This window comes from Mastacembelus armatus, chromosome 13 (genome assembly GCF_900324485.2).
Source record: "Mastacembelus armatus chromosome 13, fMasArm1.2, whole genome shotgun sequence".
Classification (NCBI taxonomy): Eukaryota; Metazoa; Chordata; class Actinopteri; order Synbranchiformes; family Mastacembelidae; genus Mastacembelus; species Mastacembelus armatus.
Genome location: NC_046645.1, coordinates 268,680 through 294,985, shown reverse-complemented (window position 1 = coordinate 294,985; position 26,306 = coordinate 268,680). Strand labels below are relative to the sequence as shown.

Genomic DNA, 26,306 nt, shown 5'->3' with positions numbered 1-26,306 from the left:
TCATACAGGGTGTTTTTCCCCGTTTGGAATGGAAAAAATTATTATATGAAAAAATCTATTTATTTAATTTGGATTCATTTGAATATACCAGTGTGTGTCTAGCAACAAGACGTGTTCTGCTGCCAGGCAAAGGTCCAATGATCCTAAAATGTGTCATTATCTGGCAGTATGAAACAGCCCCATTTAACTACACTCTGGGGTGTATTAAAGCAATAATAGCCTTTTCAGCGCAGGGCAGGGTTCATTAATAAAAGTAATGTCTTGCTTTGGAATTTTGCAGGTGTGATTTGTCTTCATCTTTAATGCTATGGACTGATTAAGAAAGCAAACAGTGTGTGTGTCTGTGTACATGCAGCATGCACACATCTGTGCACCCGAGTGTGTGTATGTGCACGCAGGTGATTAGAGCACCACTGCTTGTCCTTTAATAGAGTGTGTGTGTGCTGGTTGGCACGTGTGTCGGTGTCCTCTCGTTGGCTGAAAAGTTCAGGCTCAGCAAACAGAGCTGACAAGACTATGAGTGATCCCTAACGTTGTTATTGACTTAGGCTTTATTTATAGTGTGTGGTCCCGCTGTAGGAGCTGCACACAGCGCCACCCCTCTGAGGCCTGCGAGCAGACACGATTAATCAGAAGAATGTTATAATTAGGCTTAATACCCTCAGGCTGCATGAACACACACACTCACAGAAACAACACTATATGCGAACATGAACATAATGTATGAATGCATGTGGTGCACAAACACACACTCACAGAGGGGCCTGTGTGTGTAAGCACAGAGGTTTTTGGAGGGGCTGGGTGTGCTGTTTGTCCAAAACGCTTTAAGGCCTGTTCTTTTCATCACAGAGGTTGTTAAACAAAAGTGAGTTTGTTACAGTAGCAGGGGCCAGAGGGGGCATTAATACATACTAATGCAGATGTCTGAGCATTTACAGCCATCCGTGAGAAAGCCTGTTGTGTCCAGTGTCATATCTAATGTCTGGTTATCCCCGTTTGCCCGGGTCTATTTTGGTTGGAGGGTTCACATGAGCGCCTTCAAAAGTACATATTTGTTTCCAAATGAATTTGTGTTCTTCTATGGAGCGAGTGACAGTCGCTTTGCCAAAAATATCCACAAAGACTCCTTTTTGTAATTACCACTGGATGAACACAAAGAAAGACTTACGCAGCAGCTATTTTCAGAGTTTTTATTTTATTATAAATAGTAGTGATAATGCGCTTGTACACATGACATTATGTCATATTGCTTTGTCAAATAATACAAAAAATATATCAAAGGAATGAAAGGACTGGTTCATTCTAACATAAACACATGGACGGAACAAGAGCGTCTAAGAAAGCACTCTGTTCTGAGCTGTAAGTAAAGTTTGTCACTCGTATATTGTGGAAGGTTTTACAATGACACTGTTGACATACAGTACATTTGTGACAATAAATACGTCTGGAATGCATCAGAAACCTAATCAATATTTCCTGCTTTTGCTAAACGGAAACAGAAAAGGTCCCAAGCAATAGAAAATAATAAAAAATACAATTTTGGCTTTCTCATTCCTGGTAATTTTCTGTTTATATTGGCATTCCCTTGATTCGTTATGAGACTACACTGACTTAAGTCCTTACAAATGCTGTCCCCTCATTGTGCTATTAGCAATGTTACCAATGGTTCCTATTTGTTTTGGACCCAAAGCCTTCAAAGGCACATGTGTTGCTCCGGAGATCCAAACTAGATCCAGAGTCTGAATCCAAAGTGTTTCATAAGACTTTCAGAGGCACGTTTGACTTTTTAAAATTGCTCTAATGCTGAGGTTAGCTCTGAGGTTTGTCATATTGCACTTCTGGTCAGCTGGGAGAATGGCTGTCCTCAGTCTAAACTAAAGACGAGCTCGGTCATGACTTGTGACCCAGTGGCTTTTTCTTGATGGGAGCGGATCTTTAAAGGTTTTTTTAACCCTGTGATCGATCTGGCCTGCTCCCCCCGCCTTTAAAGCCACTTCTCCACCACGGCTCTCTCATCTGTCACTTTCCCTAAAGTCACCCCTGACCTCCTCGGAGTTCCTCCTGAAACTACAAAAGGCCGGGACCTCTGTGTCCTCCGTCCAAAACATCAATGAGACAGAAGGACAGAAAGGCAGGAGGAGAGAGAGCGAGGCAGAAAGAGGAGGAGGGGGTTGGAGGAATGTTTGAATGAACTTTCCCTGCAGTACAGCTGTGGTGTACATTAGCGCTTCTGATACAATAAAACCCGCAGATTCGTTTGTTTTCTTTCTCTCTGGAATTTCTACCCATCTGTGGGATGCACATATCTCAAATAAATTCAAAAAATAAAATCAACAAAGCCCTTTTCTTTTCCCCTCTTTCAGCAGATACAATTTGGGGATTAATTTGGAGATATTTCGAATTTCATATGTACTGAAGTGGCCCTAAGATATGTAAACACTTTGCTTCACGCGTCGGCTTGAAGGATGGTCCATCCGACAGATTTGGGTTTGCTGTTCTTACACAGAGCTCACAGGCAGAGTCCATGGATGTGTTTAGTCGGTGGAAAGTGCCTCTTCATGGCACTTTAGATGGTCGCAACTCCACTGTTGCAGCGACATTAAGCGCCGACATCTCAGCTCTAATGCAGCCAACAGTTTTTGGTGAGATACTCCTGCTCGTGGTCCCTTCTTTTTATGGTCCATGTTTACACCAAGAATTTATTATATAATGTCCTGCAGTAGAGAATGTGTCCTGGTAAATGGTAGTAAAATTTTGGTCCAGATATTAAAATACTTCCTTCACCGTGCGCACAAATGTTCCCCTGTGAAGTCTGGAGCATCTGATCAGGTGATTTCAGGCCTCAGATAAGGAAGGGCACCTGTATAAAGAAGAAAAAAGGATGAAACAGTTAAATTATTACCAGTGACAGGGGCTGTTTAAAAATAAGGTGGAAAGATAATAAACATGATATATGACCACAATAAATTTTGGGGCATATGTTTTAGCGTGCCATTCTGTTTAACATGTGGCTATTATTAGCTTAGCATGTGGTTAGGGGTGTAAGATCATCGGAGGGAGATGTGAGAACAGAAGTGTGAAATGCCTTCAATAAATACAACTATAACTTAAAATCTGCTAAATTAAAGGGAAAATACAAACTGAAAGTATTTGAAATCCTGTGAATGATGTAGAAGATGTAAATATTGCTCTATACATTCATGCCATGATCTTAAATTTATTTATACATTTAATTCCCCGATACCAAAAAATGTCTCTAAAATGTTTTATTTAGGGGTATTTTTCATATTTTATGTACCTAGTGAAGTGATTTCTTAAACTTTTATTTCCTAGCAAAGCCTAATTCCTTCTCTATATTCTCAGTAATAATATTCTGGAGAAATTCTGAATAATTTATATATTTGTAGCTGTTTGTTTTTGAAGCCAAGAAGCCAATGAAGAATGTAATCGTTTAATTATGCAGAAAACTCTTTAAATAATATGCCGCAACTTACAGTATACTTTTTAGTAAATATCAATAAAATACTTGCTGGGTACTTACTTTAAAGAACAGTTTAAAGAAGTAACAACCAGGTGTTTAACAGGGACCAATCATGTAATTATACCCTAAACAATTAAGGAGCAAAATAAATATTCAGCCGTTTACTGACCATCATGTGCTATGAAGAATAATGCATGATTCAATATATCCTAATTTATATTAAAGATTATAATACATAAAATAAATTCCACACTAAATTTGGCTTCATAGCATTACAATTGTAAAAGACAAATAACAAAGCGACATGACATAATGTCATGTTTCCCTCTTTCTCTATAATTTCTGGGTAATTTGAAACTAATTACAGTATAATTTTGATCTAGTCCACTGTAAAAATAAATCTGTTTCTCTCTTCCTCCCCTGTATGTCCCCCCTTGTAGTTACCATAACATAAGCATCCAGTATTGTCCTAATCATAACACGTAATTTGCAAACTATAATCTACGCGTTGTGAAAAGTCCCTGTTACGGTGCTCCTATCACTAATTTTTGCTGCTGCCGTTTGCTCTGGTGAAATCGATGTAGATATATAGTATGTAGATGTGTCTCAATATGGCTGAAGAGGTTAAAAAAAGAGTACAACCTACAGAGTCTTTACAAACAGTATTAACAACACCGACTGATAAAAACACTACAGCCATGTCTGTTTGGCAACAGAGACATTACCTATGTAAAAGCAGACAAGAATTTCGTGGATTACCACTGTAATTTCTGTGAGGTAGTCCGGTGAGAGCTATATGTCGTGAAAACATCCAGCAGTATGGACCGGTTTCTTACACTGCGCTGGAACCTGGAGCAGCACCGTTCAACACTGCTTCCCCAACTGACCTCAGTCCTAGCACCTGTTTCTAATAGCCGCCCTGCCAGAGGCTATTAGGATCCATCCACCCCCAGAAAGGACCTTTCCTCTGCAGCTCCAAACCCAACCGCACACCGGCTATCCAGTCGCACTGATTAATCACATCAAGATGGACTGCTCAGGCTTGTAACGCTGTGGAGGTGTATGTGAGTGTGTGTGCGTACATGCACAGTGCCACATGCTAGTGGTTTTTCATGTGTGTCGCCCTAATTCTTTATTCTGTCCACTTTGAGATATTTGACCGAGATATTTCATTAGACATTTGCTGTTCTCGGATATTAAGTTAGATATTCATTTGATACCTGCCGCCCCACAGAGCTACATGCAGTCAAACTTGTTGGACTGAACCGCTGCCATGCTCTTTGAAGGCCCCGCTTGTCTTGAGGTTGCCACAAGGTCAGTGGATGAACCTGATTGGTCAACCCCCTGTGGACCAAAATTGGAAACGGCGGGCGCTGTAATCAGGCTGTGACGAAGAATGACTTGTCTTCCAAAGTTAGACAGAGATTTGTTTGAAGTTGATTTTAACCCTTAACGCAGCAGTGATGTAAAATGAAAAGACCTTCTCATTGCTGGAGAGGAAAGTGTTCTCCTAGAACCGTCTTTTGAAGGGAGCTGACCTTACAGCGTATCTGACCACAGTCTTCAGTATCAGCATTGGGCCGATCAAATCAGATCTGCACAATTAACCCCAACACCTGACACTGCATGACTGGACCCGGGAAAACGCCTGGGTCTGCCTGTGACAAGCAGTACAGCAGCTACCTGTGTGCTCCCAGCTGCATTTACAAGTAGGTTGTTCCATCCTGGAATCAAGGCCAGGTATGTGTCTTATACCTTATGCCCAATAATCGTACAGTATCCACTGATTTGAATCAGATGTTCTCATTTCAGTCCGTACAGTGAAAATAAGGCCACTATACAACCAGTCAGCGCTTTGCACTAGAATTGGATCTGCAAACCGCATAAGGTCATTGATTTGAAAAACAATCCTGACTCAAGCATATTCTCAAAAAGACTTTTGAAATTTTGACAGCAGCACAGCTACTGCAGTGCATTTTAAAATCATTGACATCAGTATGAAATGTGCTAATTACCATCGAATAAAGCTAAATAAGCACAACACCAATGAGAGTCTCAATTATAAGATCATGACCAGGACACTTCCTGAAACTTTAAAGCAAGTCAAGGCATCACGTAAAGAAAAACTAAACCAGTGGTAATTGCTTTTTTAATGATTGTCTAAATGTGTAAACGAAGACAATCATCACTGATGTTATTATTTGGTTGAATTTGTTTGTGAGGGTTAAAAAGGTGAGAATAAAAAAGGTGATGTCTATTGACCTTACTTTGTCCGTACTGGCCATACTGGTAGGACGCCACGTGGTCGACGGTGTAGCCCGGTGAGCTGTAGGAAGGGGCGCAGTAAGACTGGGAGCTGGGCAGGGAGGGCAGAGCCGACATGGAGGGAACGCTGGTGAGACCCTCCAGGCCCTTGATGTGATCCATGCGCTGGCTGCAGCTGGCGGCCATGCCGGCAGGGGGCTCGAGGCCGCCTGTCAGAGGGGAGATGGCGTAGTCACTTTGGGGTTGATGTGGCACACCACCTGGATTTAGGAGACCCATCACCTGATGACAGAATAAAAAAGAAGAGGTGAAGTTATTTTGCAGGGATTATCGTGCCAGAGCACCGAGAACGGCTCTAATGTTGGTACAATTTATAGTTTTGTTAGTTTAGTTACCTTGTGTTTAAAATGAGCTGAAGACTATGGATTTATCACCTTCTGTTTGTTTATTTAAGTAGATGCTATTAATGGAATAATAATAATAATAATAATATTAATGGATTTATGATAAACAGGATGAATTTCACCACTAAATTCCTGTGATTGGCCCCAACCCCAAAACTAACCCTAACCAAGCTGTAAAAAATAACAGTTTTCAGAGCTAAGACCAGTGGGCTGGGGAATCAGGTGGACGACCATTTCTGTTGTGGTTCAGTTTCTGACAATGTCTCATTTTTAACGTATAAGCACAGGAGTGTGTGTAATACACAGTATCAACACAGACACCACGACAAATACACACTCTGACACACTAAGGAAATCCCCCCCGTCACAGACATCAAAACGCTCCCAGCAAGCCCGTCCCAGACAGAGATAGCACCAAAGAGGAAGAATTAAACAATTTGTCTCAGATCCACGGCTCCACTTATTCTAAAATTTCTTTTTGACGCTGCTCCAAAAATCCATGGCACAAGATAGCAACTTATCTCCAAGAGCGATATGCCCACTAAGATAACACAAAAGAAAGCTCTGTGTGCACTGGGCTCTGTTCAACCTCAGAATAGATTTGCAGTTTGAGAAATCCGTTAGCTCTTGACCTGTTCTGTATTAGCGACCAGATAATCGAATTTGGGGGAATATTCCTTGGCCAGCAAAGGACGGAAAAGAGCTGTGGGGCAAAGTGTTTCAACTGGTTTCAAAACAGACCTGATACCACAGACCCCCTCGTATGTTCGCTGAAATTACCTGTCCATCATTAAAGAGCTCAGTAAACCGTTAATAAGGAATTGAGACTGAGACTTAGGAAAGGAACTCTAACTGAACCTTCTACCTCTAAATGTATTATATCCCACCTCCTTCTCCAAAGAGCAAAGACCTCAAGGCTCCTCCAGTTGTCCTAATAAGAAGCAGGTATGCTGCTCTTTGGGTCCTCTTGGCCCTCTAAGTGACATATTATTCTACATCCACATACACACATGTTCTTGCTTAAATCATTTCCCAAGTAGGGGAGGTGAATGGAGGAGTCCATGTTGATTTGGAGAGGGGAGTTGTGTTTCCTCCCATTCCCAGTAATATTTTCCTAAAAAATTAACCTGCATTTGGAAGGTTTGGCTTAAACTGAAAGCAAGTAGGAATGAACAACAAGTCAGAAACAAGACGCAGGGAGCAGGAATAACTGCTGTTTAAACTGATGCCGTCTGGGATTTGAGCTCTTGCTCTCTTTTATCTATCTCTCCCCATCATCCCGCTGCTTCTCCCGAGCCTCTCCCTGCCTCATGAGATGGCTGCAGGCCGGCCCGTCCAGAGTGTTTCACATTGGAGCGCTGCCGTTGCCAGCGGCCTAAATCAGTGAGTCCAGGAGTTAGTCGGGAAGAATGTCGGGGTAGAGGAAACATCTGAGATGAAATATACACAAAAATTAGAACCTTTGCTTTTAGTTAGAGGAATGTTGAGGCAAACATTTTGAGAATGTAATCACAAGACGCATCCCCTGAGGCTGTGGGCTGTTGCAGTGTTTGAGCATATACAGTACACATGACCATGAAGATGATGTGGCTGACTGGCTGTTCAGTGCACAATAGTGTTTGTATTGTTCAGTGGGTAAAAAATGCAAGAGCAGGTCATTTCAGAGAAAGCTACTGGCTCACAGCACAATTACCGAAATTCACCCAGCAAAAGTCGAAAAGTATGAATTTGTTTGCTCCTTGTACTGCCGTCAGATTTGAAATAATGCAGTCAAAAATGCAATAATCAATCATCCAATCAGAATGTTGAAAAGCTGGTCAACCATGTCGTGTAATATGCGTGTAAAAGATGTTTCAGAATCCTGAACTGATCCTCAAAATGTCATGGAGTTGATCAATTATCTACACTATGGCACGTCCCTGTAATTATGTGAATCTGTGAGTATGTGTGTCTGAGGTGGACTGTTCTCTGAGGACTCAGACTGGGCCAGGCTGAAATCTCATTTTCTGCCTGTTAGAGTCTCTAAGTCCTCTGTCTTCTCTCTTGTACCCTGTGTAGGTGCAGAGACCTTGGGACTTCATGCCCAAATAATTGGCTGTAATTGTCTTTTCACTTCTCATTTGTCACACACTCAGTTGTCCTCTGTGCTTCTCAGGTCATCTCACTTTTCACCTCCAACAGTGAGTGACCCATGCGAGGAGTGTGTGCGCGTGCAGAGCGCAGAGTTTATGGTGCAAAAAGATGTGTGTTTGTGTAGTCTGCACCAGGTGAAATATGATGTGAAAAGCCAAAGACACAAAGCATATTTGGCTTTTTTAAGCACTTAATTTATCACGAGGCTTTGTGTCTGCCAAAATAAAGTGCGCATACTTTGACCAACTAAATCAAATTTAAACCGGCCAAGCTCTGGTGTGGCATGTCTTAATATTAGTCATGCAGCTAAAGCTATCATAGTCTTCTCTTTCCTATTCAAACGGTGCATTGCAAAAACCACAAATCTAAATCTTCTGACTTAAATAATCTTGTGTTTTTCCACACTCAGTTTTCGGCTGAAATCAAAACACAAATCACATTCACATCAAATCACAGTCAATAGATTTCCTCTTCAAGCTAATCTTAATTTACTAAATGAGAGACTTAGTACTTCACACAGCTTTACTGAATGAGATATATTACTCCCATTTGAGGTCAGAATTAAGCGAGTCACAAGCAAACACCTATTTCTGTCTGTAGTCTCACCTGAGGAGAGAGCCCGTTTCCTATGGCGGGGTTCATGGGATTGGGTGGTCCCCCGGGACTCACAAAGCCGTCTGAGTAGCCTGTGAAGGAGTGGCGTCCGGAGGTGAGGCAGTAGGCAGAGCCGCCTTCTCCTTGTCCTCCACCACTGGAGCCCTGGTGGCCCGAGGAGGGTGGCAGAGGCTGGGGCCGATGCACCGTGCTGGGGGGCTCTGAGAGAAAAGTCAGAAGAGTTAAAGATGCAAAAGTGCTAAGTGGTTGGTCCTGGGACACTGAAAGATTTTAAAACCAAAACATCAAATTTTAGCAAATGTGTTGTGTCAAATTTCCCCTTAAGCTGAAACAGGACAGTTAATGTCAATATATAATATATACATTTAAACACACATCTGTTCAACATGTCATAAAACGCTTCCCAAATTAACCACTACACAAAAAAACAGATGGTGTATTAATAATCAGTACTTCTTGTCAAAACATACTTTTATTTAAAATGACCAGTGAAAAGTACACAAAAACACTGAAACTGGTGAAAGTCTCAAATTAGCTGATGAGCCTTATTCAGTTTTTAATATCAAGTAAAACATTTGTAGTTTAATCATTTAGTCATTTTCATGTTTTAACTACAAATAAATGACAAAATTATTCCTGCAACAAATAATAAAAACTGATGGAATAAGATTCATTGTGATCAGGCAAAGTTTTTGCTTTTGTGCTTTTTTTTTCATCCATCCATCCATCATCTGTACCCCCTTAGTCCTAACCAGGGTCCCGGGGATCTGCTGGAGCCTATCCCAGCTCTCTTTGGGTGAAAGGCAGGGGTCCACCCTGGACAGGTCACCAGTCCATCGCAGAACAAAATTACTGGTAACTTGCAACAACAAACCCTGTGCTCACGGCATAAATATGATCTGTAGAAACATAGCCAGTGCCTTTCCTACCTTGTGCTATAGATGAGGGGGGGTAGGTGCTCTCAGAGAGCTGGTAAGGCGGGATGCTGGACATGGCCGAGGGTGGGAAACCCCCTGGGATCAGGTGATTAAATGTCATCAGTTGATTGGCTCCTGCTTGCTTCCTCCATCTCGCCCGCCTGTTGCTGAACCACACCTAGACAACGATGGTCAGTCAGTGTGTGTGTTGTATGTTTATAACACTCCAGTTTCACACAATTGTATCACTTGTCCACAAGCTGTAAATACACACACACACTTTGATATTCGCACTGAACGACAACTTCTCTCAGGGTGTGAAGGAACGTGAAAGACGATATGTGAGAAAAACGTGTGTGTACGTGTGCATGTGTGTATTATCATGGCCGGTGTCCAGATGGTTGGAGGTCTCGGAGCTTACGCTTCCCATATGGAGCTGCTGGAGGAGAATTTACTGTACTCCAGACCCAGATTGGGCCCCTGGGAGTGAGGATGAGAGTTGTGTGTGGGGGGGTCGTGCTAATGTAGGGAGCAAGCAGAGATCAGCCTTCAGACAGTAAAACTTCAAGGTTTATGTGAATGTGTGAGGGGTGTTTAGGGTGTTAGGTAAGATACAGGTAAATGTGTGATCACAATATTGCTGCAAAACTTGCACGCACTTCTCTGACTACCTGCCCTTGACGATTGTTCTTTTTGTGGATGTGTTAAATCGTAAAAGCCCTGAGCTCATAAAAACCAACATGACGATGATGTAAATACTCTATGTGAACGCCCGTACCTGCACCCTGGCCTCGGTGAGTTTGGCTCTCTGGGCGAGCTCCTCCCGGGTGTAGATGTCAGGGTAGTGGGTTCTCTCAAAGGCCCTCTCCAGCTCCTCCAGCTGTTCTGCTGTGAAGGTGGTCCGACTGCGCCGCTGCTTCCTCTTCAGTGGCAGATCAGGCTCCGACTCCACATCTGAACCCTCGTCTGAGTGACTTGCTGTTTGGGCACAGGACAAAGAAGCACAGGGTCTGGATGAGATTGTTTCCTCCACATGTTTAATCATCTTTCTGATGATAAAAGTTTCTTCCTCAAGACCACATCAGCAGCTGAACAGCTTTAGCAGAGTGTCTCTAGAAAACTTATGCTTTGCTAAACTTCAAAATCCAGTTGAAGAGCTAAGCAGTTTACACCTGATAAGGAGCTGGAACTAACATCATTTTGGCTGATAAGCAGAATCACAAAATGTCAACCACTTCGCTCTGCTTTAACTTCTCTTTACTGACTTTACACATGCACATGCTAAACACACACGATCAGGCATTGGTCTTCCTCATGGTCTTGTTGTCTAAAAAGGGCCCCATTCAGATGGAATATTCCAAGCCTGGGGAACAATCCATTTGGACAAGATTCCCAGGGCGCCACAGGGGGACTGGTGCACTAAAAGCCACACAAAAGGCTAATTTGGATCCAGGGGCCATTCTTTGAGTGTGTGTGTGTGTACAGGCACGAGTGCGACTGTGTGTGTGTGTGTGTGTGTGTGGAGACGGTAGCCTGAATAGCCAGGAGCAGCTGGCTGACTGTCTATCAGGTGAATCCTGGTCTACTTATTTAAAAGTAAGTAGAAAAGGGACTTGAATGAACTGCATTGTTTCTCTCTTCCTGTCTCTTTTACAGCCCTATAATTTATACTCCACAAATGAATCACATATTATCATTAACAACTTCCATGTTCAACTGAAATCTAAACTGAGAAGCACCAGAGGAGGAAAAACTACTTAGATTCTTACCTAAGCAAAAATAGAAATGCTGTAGACGAGTAAAAGTCCTGTATAAGTAAAGTACATAAGTATTTACATCAAATATTCTCCCAGTACCAAAACTGAAAAAGAATTTTAAAGCCTTTAAATACTGTGTAGCTTAAACCGTATTGCTGCCTCATAAATTTATGTGGTGATTTTACTGTGCGTTTATAAATTAAATATGCAAAGTAGGCGAAAATAAAGCTGCCACATAAATGCAGTGGAGTGAAAAGTATGATATTTTCCTGCTGTTTAGAGAAATGCACTTATTCACTTTCTAGTCCTGTCAGTACAAATTTAATTCAGTAAAAAGGGGCAACAGAGCTGTTGGTGCTGGTAAACGTACATGTCCTCAGTTAGTGCACACTGGAACACTAACGGCTAAAAGGAAGTTTGTGGCTGATCATTTCTTCTGTCTTTATTTACTCTTAAAGATTAAAATCACGTCTGTCTATTTTTTCACATTCTTTTTCAGCAGTGATTTTGGCAATTTATAAATAAAAAACATGAACTTATTGAAATGATTGGCCAGTTATTTAGGCCACTAATCTTTGAGCACTGACTGAATAAATATCAGTAAACATCTGAGAAATATTTCCACACACCTTGTATTTGTAATCAACTGTGATGTCGGGCCTGGCTGAGCTGCAGTGATATTATGTGTCCTGACAGCCTTTGTGTCTCTACTTTCATCTCTGTCCCAGATCAGTTTTAATGCTATTGTGGCCTATGTTCGATAAGCCAGCAGCTTGGTTTTTAACTCAGCACTTCAAACACACCTTTGGCTTACTTCGAAGTTCAGCAAGGCCAAAGCGCCCACTTTTTGTGTTACACTTAATTAATTCCCCCTCAGCATAGGGGAAGTTTTGTGTGCAACACTGTATTAGTTCCCCCTCAGAAGCAACAATAAAATACAAGAGAATCCAAATAGCTCAGGGCCCCTCATGTGAAACTGATCCTCTCTCACCCTTCGCCGATTTTCTTCTTGCAACACCAATAGCAGTGGGAGTCAACTTAACATGCATTAGGAGCAAATTGGTAAAGAAACATTCAAGCATGGGGGAGGCAATAAGTAAAATATTTTTAAAGGGGGGGCAAAAGAAATGGAGACATTGCCTTAAGCCTTTGCTGAATATCTTGCAATTTTGCATTTGTGGTGTAGCACATATTTAGTGTGTATGTCTAAATTTTACAGGACTGAGAAGGGAGAATACAGCTCCTCAAACTGAGACAATTCAAAATGGTGGAAGATTTCAACTTCTTCAACAGGTTTTAGAACATTTTACTAAACTATTTTCTCATCACACAACCTCTACAGCTTTATGGGCCACCTCATTCTTCACTAAACCAAAGAAAACCAAGCAAACACAACATTTTAAGTGACTAGTGGGTTAGAGGACTTTGTGTTTTAGGTGGTGGAGCAGGAATTTGGGGTGTGGAATGTGGACAGGACGGCTGAAAAACAAGAGATGAGGCCTTTTGTAGCCTCCCCCTCCAGTTCCTGCATGGAGGAGGGCCACTAGGAATGCTTTCTCGCTCCCCATCAGACTTAGCAGCATGCACGTTCCTCAGCATTTCACAGGGATTTGGGTCCTGGGAAAGCGGAGGCAGCCGGGAAAATCCTTAATCACTTTGGAATTACCTATCGGTTATGACTGCTACCAGGGTTTCAAGAACATTTGAAAAGAAGCGACAGGGAGGCACCTCCTAAGTCTCCAAAGTCCAGTCATCATAAAATCCTGATCAGATCCTGTATTGGCCTCAAGTGTTTCACTCTGTTTTGTTCAACTGTTCCATGTTAAGATACAACAAGATAAGATGATGAGACTAAGCAATAATAATGACTGAGAAATAAAGATCCCAAAAGAGCAAATGTCCTGCACACTGAAACACTGGGAGATACTAATGGCTGCCAGCATGTATAACAAAGCGACAAGAAAACATCAGACTTACACACTTTTCACCACTTTGAACACTAGCAAACTTCTAATTCGCCCAACAAATGCACTTTTTGCCTTTCAGCTTGCCACAGATTTTAAACAAGCAGCACCTTCTCCTTCCTCTTCTCCTCCTCCTCCTCTCTTGCAGCCTCTTTGTCTCCCTTCTCCCCATCTCTCTCCCCCATATTTCTCTCTCTGACTCTCAGGCTCTTTGTTGCTCCACAGAGCTGAGGTCTTTGCCGCCGATTTCCACGCTCCATCTGTGGAATCCGTCATGGCTCCCTCGGCCCTTCACAGTGGAGGGCTGTCACCTGCCCCACGGGGGAGCTGGGAGGGGGCATAAAGAGGCTCCGAACAGGGCTTGGGGGGAGAGGGGGTAAATGGGGGCACAGCCGGGGGCATTCTGCCCCTTCCCCCTCAGAAACAGTCACCCCCTTCCTCCAGAGGGAACTGTAAGAGCACCTGAGGGGGGGAGAAGGGAAGCAGAGGGGCAACAGGGCTATTGTTGCTGATGTTAATGTACCCATGGGGATAGTTTGTCTGGGCATCTGTGTTGGTTTTTGTTGTTGTTCTCGTTGTTGTTAGAAGCGTGGTACATCCACGGTTTGTACGCGCTGTATGAACGAACACTAGTTGAGGTGAAAGGAAGTGACGTCCGGCACCTTCAAAAAGATTCAAGTCCTTTCTTAGATTTTCTGTTCATTTTCTGCACTGGCTGTTTTACATCTAAAACACAGCTCTACATGCGTGAGATGGAAACACACCACACACAAACCAGTCGTAGCTTCACTGTGGCTTTCAGGTGGTAAATAGAACATTTTTTGGTGAAGTACAACAAATCTTGGATTTCTGTGAAAATATTATATTTTTTTTCTATTTTTTTCCAGCGGTTCTCTTTTCCAAAAAATGTGACTTAAGTTGATTCTATTGCCGTACACACGTCTTCACACCACATGCCTGAAATTCTACAATATAATGTCATGCAAATTAAAGTGGCAGGTGATTCATGGGGTGTTTGGTGTTTGCCAAGAGAGAGGCCAGCCACCCAATCACCCCTGAAGCTCAGTCCGCACAGCGTGGCTCAGGAGCTCAGACACACATACGCCCCTACAGACTGCAGTCGTCCGAGCACATGACCTTCTATACACGTATGCGGTGTTGGGATTCCCCCGATTCTACGCGCATTTTAAGGCCACGATAATCGAGCTTGTCAGCCCTAAGGCGTCTCCAATTCAGCGTCAATTAACAATACTCTCCCCGCTGACGTGGCTCACTGTACAGAATGATATTTGTAACTGAGGTATAATGTCAAATCAGCATCGTTTACTGCATCTCCTACTGGGGATAGAGAAATGTAGATGGAGAGAAACCTTTCCAGACCTGTCCCAACTTTGTAAACCTGTGGTTTCAGAGTGCCCTGTTTGCCATCTTCGCCTCACTATCTCCCAGATCTGATCACATTGATTTGGCACCGTCAAATAGCCTTGCCAATCAGATTATCCACTCTAGCCCTCATATCGCTCCCTGCCTGTATACATTTGCTCTATCTTAAAACGCTATATGTACCGCCCCTGTAAACACTTGACTTCTCTTGGTATACTTTTGCTGCACCTCAGCTTGAAGGAGTAGGGGGTTGCAGAAGTGGCCCTGACTCTTTTCAGTTCATTGAAATATGAGAAAATACAAACCCTAAGAGGGTGAAATTATCTGAGCAGGAGAAGGTCTAGAATAGCAGCAAGATCGCCCAGGAGCCGAGGAGCATTAAGCCGCAAAATAAGAGAGGAGCATTTGGAGGGGGTGGGTGGAAGGGGTTAGAGGAGCAAAGAAAACTGTTTAATTTAACCAAACTGAAGCCTTGAGTGGCACACAGTGCATGGGACTTCAAGCCAAAACAACCTTTCTGGAGCCAAGAAAGCCCAAAATGGCTCCCGCAGTGCAACGCCATCCCAGGCAAGAGAGAAACGAGGAGAATAGAGGATTTAGCTGAAACAGACTGTTTGAAAAGACAGATTTTTTTAGGGGGGGGCAGTCAGATGGGGACACAAAGGCTTAAATATGTCCACTGAGACAGTACGCATTGAGCATCTATGCATGTGTGCGTGAGAGAGAAAATGAGAGAAAGGGGATGTGTCAAACTTGGATTTTGGGACTTGGGGGAATTGACTGACCATATGTGGACTATTTACGCCCCTCTTCGGACATCCCAGTAACTCTTCTGGGGCTTTGGTTAACAGTGAGTAAATTGAGCTTCTGACACATTTCCCCCTTTCTCTCCACCTACCCCTCTCAAAAAACACAAAACAAAAGGCAGAGGAGACAAACGCAGCATTTATTTGGGCGGTCCAACCATGCTGCTCCCATTCAGGAGCCGGGGGACTAAGTGACTGGCCGACTGCATTAAACAGTATATAGAAGTCAAGGCAGGCAGATGCTGGGCCGGATAATGGCTTTACTGACAGCTTATGGACCCATCTGCGGCTCTTTCTGGTGGGTTAAGAAAAAGATGGTGTGTGAGTGCATGTGGATGTTTGTGTGTATGTGTGTGGGAGGGAGGTTGGAGGGCGAACTCACTTGACTTGCTAAGGAGGAGTTTCAACCTTCACAGCTGCCCTGTATGTGAGAGAGTGCCAACGCTGTGTGTTTATAGCACAGGATTGTGATTATGCTTTTTAAAAATGATGCTAGCAAACTGTCATCAATCACAGCCTTGTTATGCTGCAGAAATGACCCATCCCAGTATAAAGAGGATGATTCTGTCAGCAACAAAGACTTGTGGCTGCTGTTGAGGATGTGGGGTGTCAGGAAATGGTTACCTGTCATTTGCAGCTAAATGTGTTTCTAACCCTGTTTCCTGCGTAGCACGGGGGGAGAGCGACCCTCTGCAGCCCCGTGACCCTGCAGGTCTTTTCTTTCGTTCATCTCAAATTGAGTCACTGGAAACTTGTTGAAATCCGACAAGGTGAGCTGCGAGCAAGTTCACTGTTATTCTCAGCTTTGTTTTGCTTTTCGACAGAGTTTGACAGCAAGTGTGCCCCAAATGACTACAGCAGCCATAAATCTTCCACATGAAATAATGCAAATATCTTTTATCAACCAAACCACATGTACATATTCCAGCTGCTGAATCCTGGTTATAAAGTAAGGAATTTATTCCAGTACAATTTACACAAAAATTGAAATTGAAAAATGTAGCAGTAATACACTGTATAAAACTGCATTCATGTTATATGCGTGACAGTAGAGCTAAGGTTCCTAGTTTTTACCTTAATGTTCAGATGGTAAATATTAATAAAACATTCATGGTTTGGCAGAGAATCCCTATTTCAACAAGGTAATACCTGTAACCAAGTTCTACAGAGCCGTACATTCATTCGAAAAGCTGAACAAAAATGATTATTCTCATCGCACAGCACAAGAGCACAATTCTGTATCTGCTCAATGCCTTCAGGTTTGAAAGTGTGAGCACGGAGTCATACGTGGCATGATTTTAGGCCTCTTTCCCAATGAAACACAAAAGCTCCTGGTTTAATTAGTTAACAAAGCTCTGAAAGAAAGTCAGGCTTGATCAGTCAGGTGATTGACAGCTGCCTGTCCCCCATCAGCAGCATAGATGCTGCATTTACTGGCCCCCGGCTGGCCTCCGCAAACTTTGACACTCAGCCCTAACCTCAGTACGCCCACATGCACATGCACACACACTGAAAACAATCATGCTCACAAACACAGAGACAGATATGAGATTAAAACACACACATTCACATTCTTCCTTACTTTTTCAGAAACACACACAAACACAATCATGCACATTAAAAAACAACCTCTCTCCCCCTCTCCCCCAGCTGTTGTGCCTATAGTGCCTACTTGCAGCAGATAAAGAGGGCCCTTATTCTAAGGCGAGCCATTCTACTTGACCTTCGCTGGGCCTTTTCACTCTTTCACTCCCTTCAACCCGTCTTTGGGGCTCGCTCGCTCTCGGTTCAATGTGGCTAGTCCATCACGGGTGAAGGCTGGGGCGCTACAGCGGGTCTTGAAGGGGGAATACCCCCAAAGACCCCCTGCCCCCTCCCCACTACACATGCATGCACATACACACATATGCACAAGCTCCCTCCCTCTCAGAAATCACTCTAACTTCAAAGTTGGTGTGCATTCATTAATTGCCCTTTGAATTGATATCAGAGGGTCACAATAAGAGTGTGAAAGGAAAAAGAGGCTTTAATGAAGCATAGAGCAGCCATTCATTTGCAGATAACTATGTTTTCATGCTTGGATAGTCATCATGCATGGACTTATTAGAAAAAACTCACAAGAGAGGGAGGAGTGCGGGACGAGGACAGAGGGACAGAAAGACAGAGAGAGCCCCAGGGTAAAGGAGAGTGATTTGGTGCTCGCCACTTGGCCCTTGTGCCCCCTTTGCCCTCGTGCCCAGGGACTCACTGAGTGACACATTCATTCTTTCAACGCACAGACAGAGCCCTCTTCACCAGACACTTGGCTCAGGCCAGTAATAGCCAATAGCTATTATAGGATCCATCAAGCGCTTATTGGTTCTGTCTTTGTCGGATTAGAGGAGACAAAAATGGCAACTGGCGGCTTATTAGGGCAGCGACTAAAGATTATTTTCATTATCAATGAATCTGCTGATTAGTACATTTTACTAATCTAAAATATGCCCATGTGTGGATCGCTGTAAACAACAGACTAGTCATCGTTATATTTAACATAAAGTCTTGAAATTGCAAACTTTGCCAACCACAGTTACTGCAGCGTACAGTGAATATCAGAGTGCTGCTTTACATCAAGAAACGAGGAAAAACTATAAAGCTCACTGGTCGTTTGTTTAATGTGCAAAAACTGGTCAAATGTCACAAATATTTTTATTTAGGTAAAATGTTCGTGTCAGTGAACACAACAACTGCAAACGGCTGATCCCAGCTATTGCTCAAATGCCTCTGCAAACACCATCGTCCCTCACCAAACACATTGCACCTTCTGTGCTCGCGCTGTTCTTCCTATAGCTCCTCTTCCCTCGATCCTCCCTCTCCTCCTCTGCCCTGGCGCTGATCCAGTGTGTGCCCACATATTACATTTGCAGCACGCCATCCTTCACCCCAAGTGGCAAAGAAATCCAAGTTCTTCATTCATTCGCATTATTTACACAAACAAAGTCCTGCTCCGTTTCTGTGACAAAGCCAGCTAAATCTTCATGGCTCTTTCATGTATTGTCTGCTCACGGTTCCCTTTTGTCCCCTGGCCATTGGCCTGGGCCCTGGATACAATGAGCCCGGGAGAATGGAGGCAGATTGAAGGAATGCGCCTCAATAAACCTAATTATGACATGATGACTGCGCTCACCATGGTAGGGGTTTTTCAAAGATCCCGAGCTTATTCAATTAGCCCTTTCCAGGATCCCCTTTCACCAAATAAAGTTATCCCTTTGACTGTTTGCATTGCAGAGTGAAATGTGCGTGTGTGTGTCTGTGTGTGTGCGTAAACATTAGTGGCCTAAATGGAAATGTATTGGCCTGCAACAAGGCTTCTCTGTATTATCTGGCTAATTTCACCTAACGAAGTACGGGCTCTAAAAGATACACTGTGAAAATGTGAAGCAGGAGTACGGGGGGACGCAGCGACGGTTTTAATCATTAACTTTGTCTCTAGGGTTAAGCTCTTTACTGCTGGGAGTCTGGAACAGCCCAGCAGCAGGCCTGGAGGGCAGCACTACTGCCAAATATGTGAATAAAATGAAAATGAAAGGGGTGTGAGGACTTTTGAGTATGGGTATCTTTCTCTTTTAATTCATATTGACTTATTTCTATTTACAGGTCAAAAGATAAGCATTCAGCTTACACATACTTTTTAAATATTTAATTAAATGATCACCATGACTTTTTTTCCTGTAAACATTTGCCATGACCATTTTACTCAGATGTGAATGGTCTGAAGCCACCATTTAAAAAAGCTACTAACCAGAGAAATAGGCAGAAACAAGTAGAGCAAAAACATTTGGTTTGCATGGTTTAACCTATTAATCATCTGACAAGTATGAAATGTATTAATGTTAAATTATTTGCTCACAAACTATTTCAATACAAAATATCCTGTTTTAAAAATTAAAACTTTGTTTCTAAATCGGAGTTTAGAAAGATAAAGATTTGGGCCAAATTCACAAAATAAAAATATTTAATTTTGTATTTACAACTGATTAGACAGTTACTAAAATGTTTTAGACACGATGTACTTTAATTGTAATAACAAAAACTGTAAATTAGCTAAGAGCAAAATTAGAAACTTCATGGAAGTGGACTGACTTTCCATTGTGCGCTCCGGATGATGCAGCCCAGATATTAAACGGGCTGCGCGCCGCAGGCTGAGGGAAACAGAGACGAGGAGGAAACAGAGGGAGAGGGGCGGTGTTGCTCTGCAGATGAAAGTGACATGAAATAAAGGAGTCGATTTAATCTGCTTGAAGAGATTTGGGGAGCAAGTGGTGAAGGAGGAGCGACGGGGGGTGAGTTTGCGGAGTTGTGCGCAGGGCAGGACGGGTGGCCGCGGCCCCCATTGTGAAGCTGCGCTCCGGGCCAGACCGGGGCTCTCCGGGGAGAACATTGGTCCCTATTCACCAAAACACTCTTTAATACACTCCCTCCGTCATTAAACGTTGCATAGCACAATATCGACATCATTTAGAAGACATTATTAATGTGCGAGGGGGCAAGGCCGGGACTCATCAAAGAATCAATAATAGATCATGAGTAACAGGCTCAGTATTATTAGTGTCATCCCTCACGGCAGAGAAGGTCACTCTGGTTTGTTGACCAATTAGAGACCGAATATTATGACAAACAGCAATTAGGCTTCCACTGAATTGGACAATATTGATTTTCTGTTTTAAAGCATTGGGGTTACAAACGCAACAGGTCGGCAGGAAAGTTATCCAAAGTTTACTCACGTTAACAAACAAACAAACAACATTAGTTAGAGGTTAGTTTATTGGGTTTGTCTTCCTCATTAACGCGCCGCAGGCGACATTTCGCAAAGTAAAAAACATGTTGGCTACATTGTTGCGCATGTGTGCGTGACCGCGTGTGCGCAGGTTTAGGGGGCGAGCACGCATCCCTGGGCTTCTTCAGCCGAGTCCAAAAGGAAACATTTTGTAGGTGAAAACGGCCATTTTCTCTGTCCAGCCCGCGGCTCCCTGAATAATTCATCCTTCATTGCGGCCTCGTGATGTGTTTTGTCGGCCTTTTCAGGGGAGAAGCTCCCCTCTCCCCTTCTTCTTCTCCCACTGAATTATAAACAGGTTGCCTTCTTCTTCAGCGCCGGCCAAAGCTGTTTCCAAGCTGGCCCTTTGTGTGCGCGCAGCCCAAGCGTGAGCCCCAAATAGACTCTCGCGCCTTTGTCTTCCAAGTTCATCCCTGAGCGTCCCGTTGTGCGCGCGAGGCGTGTCTTTGTGCGGAGATGGAAACCGCTGAACAAATGTTTGATCAGCTCATCTGGGACATTTTGTCTCCCCTGTTTCCCCGATGCCAGAAACCGAGCTGAGTGTTGACATCCAGCTCCTCAGAAAGTGGAGAAGGAAACTGTTGAAAACATTTTTCACTCCTTCGATTTGGGGGCAAGTACGAACTGATTTGTTTAGTGAGTGTTTAGGTATTTCTGCCTTTAACTTACGGCCGTGACACATCAGCCATTCCTGCCTTTTCCCAGGAATTACCTTTCCCCGTTTCAGCGCAGCTGTCACACTGATCCCATGAGCTAGACTGGAAAGTGTCATTTACTTTTCCCGGGCGAAAACTGATTGATTGAATCAGCACAGATAGTTTCCTGGTATCCAGGGTTAGAAGGGAGGATGTGTGTGTTGTGGAGGCTGTTTTCATTTGGAAAGTTCACCGAGTGGCGAATTTCTGGGCAGTTAAAATTAAAGTAACGACGTTAAAAACAGTGTAATTGGGTCAAATGTGGCTGCAGAGCAAAGGGCCCAAAACAAGTTTCACTCTGTGAAAATATTCGGTGGTTTTCATTCCTCGGTCTTTTATTCCCGGTGCCACTTTTTATCAGACGGTTTGGCATCGACCTGCACTGTCAAATATCACTTTTAAAAGAGTCTTTCTTAGCAAATGAAAATGAAGGCACAGAATAAGACACGTGGTCCTTTTTAAAAACGTGATTTGGGTATATAGGTCATTATTTCGACTTCATTTAATTCACCAGAAAAACCATTGAAGTTGCATAAAAACACAACATAACTTGCTCCTTTTAAAATATTTTTAAATAAATCCTTAAAAGGAGGATTAGTTTTAAATTTGAATAATCCATTTTTTTTTTTTTACAGACGCAGTTTGAAACAATAAAAATTGATTTGCTGTATAAAATGATGATCACAGGATAAACAACCTGCCACCAAGAGCGATGTGGAATATGATTTATTAAGCCTTACACTTAAATACGTCTGCAGAGGAGCCTTGTCTTTGCTGATTAAATACTTTTAAAACATGTGCGTCCTAATATGCTGCTGCTTTTAAACCCTCCTTGACGCGCACATGCACACTCACAGGGCCATCACCTGCTGTTTGATTTACGGCACGGCCTCATGGGAAACGCATTAGCCAGAGAGATATGGTCGATAAAGAATTCCTAACAAAGGAGGACACACTCTCCACCCCCATGCACAAGTTTACAGCATGCTACAGCCTCACACCGAGGCCCATCACACGGCTGCACTTTCCCCTTCACACCCTGCGCAAAGGCAATCAACAGGTTGCAGGTGTGGAGGCAAAGCGTTTCACATATTCCCTCGGGTTTTTGCAAAACGAGATTGGATTCCTCTATAAATAAATTCACTGGAGATGATACAGATTATTCGATTATAGGCCAACATGGACGGCTTGTTAAGTTTTCATTTTCACTACACTAATATTTCCCAAAGTAGCCAACAGATTAAAAAGACCACTCCGTTTAAAATCCTCCCATATGGACTCACTGAGCAGATATCTGATCAAACCGGACTCCGCGGGCCCTAATGTGTCTACTCGGGGTCACTGATATGAAAATGATAATTCCAGTTAACTCCAGCTCAAGTTAGCAGCCACTTCTTTTTTCTTCAGCAACAAAAACTTGAGGGGTTCACTCACATCTGTCTCCTAAGATGCCTTCAATGCTGTGTTTGGCCCTGCGCTCGGTGTCCTCCATATCTTTCTTCTCCATTTCATCTTCGTCCTCCTCTTCATCGCCTTTTCCCCCGAACTTACTCCGCATGATGCGACTGATGGAGCTCACTGTAGGTTCGTTCAACAAATGTGTTCCAAAAATTAAAAAATAATATACCAAACATTATTCTCATTAGCCCATTAAAACCAGACGGTGTCGGTAACTAATCTAAAATAAATAAAAATGTATGTGGATACAAATCTCTAAAATAATGAGAGAAACGATCATTGTTAAAGTTTTTTGTCTGGAACAGTTTGTAAAGAAAAAATAAACATTCTCTAGTAGGTCATATTTGATCCTGTGTCACAGATCAACAACAATAAATAATATAATAGCAGTAATAGGCCAATAAAAATAATAAGGATAATTGTTAATGATAATAATAATAATAATAATAATAATAATAATAAAACAATTATTGAAAATTAATTCGCTTTTACCTGAAGGCACGTTGTTGCGGTCACATATTCCATCCTTCAGTAATTTATCCCGAATCTCCCAGCTAAACATCCCCGGGTTCTCCCGTTTGTATTCTTCTATTCTCTTCTCGACGTCCGGCGTTGTCCCCTGCTTCAAAGGTCAAAGAGTCGCAGTGTTTATTCACGTTGTTGGGGCCCCGTGGGGCCCAACGCATTCAGGGCCCATGATAACTTAAAAATCAACAGGTTGTTATTATGCATCAATTTATATCAGAAGATGAAGAAGCTACAGGCTAAACTCTGGGAATAAAAATGATTCATAAAATATCTCAGGGATATTTTCCTCACTTTCCTGTCAGCAACATCTTCTGCTCTTTGCTCCATACCTTGGGTTTGCTGCCTCCGATGGCCCCTGGCCTTATGGAGCCCGTCTCCTGGTACCGGCACAGGATTTTGGAAACGCAGCCGTGGGAGACCCGCAGCTGCCGGGAGATGACACACGGCCTGATGCCGTGGTGGGCCATCTCCACGATCTTATGGCGGATATGGTTGGGCAAAGGTCTGCCATTTATAAAAACTCCTCCGAGCTGGTTCACTCTGCCTTGACCCAGCGGAGTAGACACTGCAGTGAAAGAAAAGAGGGACAAACACTTTATTTCTCCTAAAACTCTTTACTAAAGCGAAATAACCAAAGGGACAAATATTGATTTACTGAAGGAATGAAATTAATTATTAAAATACAAAATATAAAGTTAATAACCTGCACGCAGGTTTGCTAAAGATGATAAACATTGTGAAAACAGCTTCAGCTACGAGTTAGAGCAAATAATTAGAAATATATCAGTCCAACTATGAATCGAGTCTTTTTCTATCAGTTTGTGTTTCTAACCGCACGGACGGTCTGTGGCCAGATTTAAACTGTGACTTTTGACTAATTAGGGCTAAAAAGGCGAATATCTGCCACCCTCCGGGCCGGGGCAGTAGGCCGTCCCTGTGGCGGTGTGAGGCATTACCTTCCAGTGGGAAGCCGCTGCGGGGGTAGTTCTGAGCCAGCGTGGGTCGCATCATCCTGGGTATTGACCCCGCCAACGCAGTCATGCCTCCACCGCCGCAGTGAGAACAGAGGTCTCCACCTAACGGGGAGGCTGCTGCTCCAGCACCGAGTTTTGCGCAGGGAAACGTCGTTAAAAGTCTCCCCTCCGCCCGCGAGAAGTCTCCTGGAAGATCAGCTCCGCTTGGTTCGCCGCACCCGGGGAACAGCCGAGCACCAGCGCCCCGGGACAGCCGCAACCCTCTGAGGAGCCAAACTGGACGAGAAAAATGTGATAATTAGATGTGGGGACGCTGTTACCTTCTCAGTCGCATCGGGGTTATTCGCCAGTACTGAGGCTGGGGGAGTGCGGTCACCACGGCAGTGGACCCTGATGTTGTTGTTGTTTGTTGACACCGGTTCAAAGTGAGGGGGGACCGTCAAAGTAGCGGAGCTCTTCTCTCCCCCCGTCAGCGCTCAGGGCCGTGATTGGCCGAGCTGGTACACCCGGTGCGCAGCGGAGCTCGAGGATTGGCTGAGGGTGAAAACTTTCGTCCAATCAGAGACGCTGTCACAGTTCCGGTCGGACCGGACTTGGGCGTCAGTTCACAAACCCGCACAAAGTCTCAAAACCAGCACCGAGTCATGAATGTGAAGATGAGGTCCCGATGTTTCCCCACCGTCGGTTAATGATCCCACAAAAGACAGATTGGATGTTTCTAATCATCAAACAGCAAAAAGGTTCGATCACTATAATGGGCTGATGCACAGACACCTCAGACATGAATTAAAGAAAACCCACATTGCTTCAACTTGTATTATTTGAATCTTCGCATATGTGAACATTAGAAACAGGTCGTTGCTCAGCGCCATCTCTAAGCCACAAAGAGCTTTATTGAGGATTGTTCTGTTATTAATTATTAGAATCTGTGGGGCTATGGTTTCATGTGATGACTAACAATCTTCACTTGTGTCCAGTTTATTGTGCATATAAATATCTACACAATGTGCACTACAGCTCCCACTGACACATTTAGAAATACACATGTAGACTCAGGCCTGGTTCTGCGGTACACCAGTCTACACACTCTAGTCCACACTGGGTGACTCTTGTGTTTACCCCACTGAAGAAATAAAATATATCAGTCACTGAGATTCTTTTATTGCTCGTGTTGTCACCGCGCTGTGCACTAAATAACCTCTAAAGTGTTTAATGCATGCTATCGTGCACGACCCCTAATTTGTTTGCACCCCATGGTCTCATATATGACACAAATGGCACTAAACTGTGTGCAACTCTAGGAATTTATTGTGGTTTTGAGACTGAGCATCAGCCAGCCGAGAGCAGTCTGAAGGGGGACGTGCGCCCCAGCAGGATACGACGCCAGGGCGGCCGTAAAGCCAGTCTAGCTTTGTGCCACTGTAGAGAGAGGGTGGATTTTCATCCCCAAATGTCTGATAATCAATAAAATCACCGCCCAGCAAAGAGAATGGGGGCGCAAAGAGCTGTTTCTTTTAAAGTTCAACTAGTCTTCTCTCTTTTTAAAGGCATTGAATATCTTGGGTCACAGCATCCCTTAGTCCATAATCAATCACTGAAGCAAAGGTTCCGCTCCTGAGCTTTGAGAGCAGACAAAAGCTGGTTTTACTTCACTGTCCATCATCCGGAGAAAGGCTCATGTCTAAGTATCAAAGTCGATCCTTGCACCGCTACGCGAGAAGGAACGTGTTTCTATAAGAATTAAATCTTCAGGCTGCTTTGATGCAAAAGTTTTAAAAAGTCTGATGTAATTCTCGTTGATTTTAATTGAATTCTAGATTTTGGACGCATGGCAGAACAGCAGCTTCGTTAGGTGGTGTTACATCTCCTCTGAGGCCTCCAACGCAACTGCGAAGTGATAAATGCCTAAATCTATGATCAAAGCTGATACCTGTGTGGTCAACATGTGACTCTAAACACCCCCAGCACCCGATCAGCTCTTTCATGCCCCAACCCGCTCACCTGTGGGCTACGGGGCCATAACGCAGCCCCGGCGGGGGAACGTTCACCGTGATTTACGCAGGGAAGGGATTTCCCACAGGCTGAGCAGGTTTCAATGAACACTCGCCTC

The 26,306-nt window shown here is 43.5% G+C and overlaps 1 protein-coding gene across 4 annotated transcripts; it reads right to left on the bottom strand.

The window, feature by feature from the left end:
• Nucleotides 1–1,176: 1,176 nt before the first annotated feature.
• On the bottom strand, nt 1,177–24,615 carry pax3b (paired box 3b). Of its 4 annotated transcripts, none has more exons than XM_026296451.2 (9): nt 24,517–24,615; nt 23,552–23,787; nt 23,187–23,316; nt 22,671–22,814; nt 10,594–10,793; nt 9,828–9,993; nt 8,890–9,098; nt 5,749–6,028; nt 1,177–2,860 (listed from the first exon to the last, which is right to left on the bottom strand). In XM_026296451.2, exons 2-9 carry the CDS (start codon nt 23,687–23,689, stop codon nt 2,826–2,828), a joined length of 1,302 nt encoding a protein of 433 aa, XP_026152236.1. In that variant the 5' UTR covers nt 23,690–23,787; nt 24,517–24,615; the 3' UTR covers nt 1,177–2,825. The 4 variants fall into 4 exon arrangements, with proteins under 4 accessions (XP_026152236.1, XP_026152228.1, XP_026152209.1 ...); XM_026296443.2 differs by having other exon boundaries at nt 5,744–6,028; nt 24,179–24,606; XM_026296424.2 differs by having other exon boundaries at nt 24,179–24,606.
• Nucleotides 24,616–26,306: the final 1,691 nt, after the last annotated feature.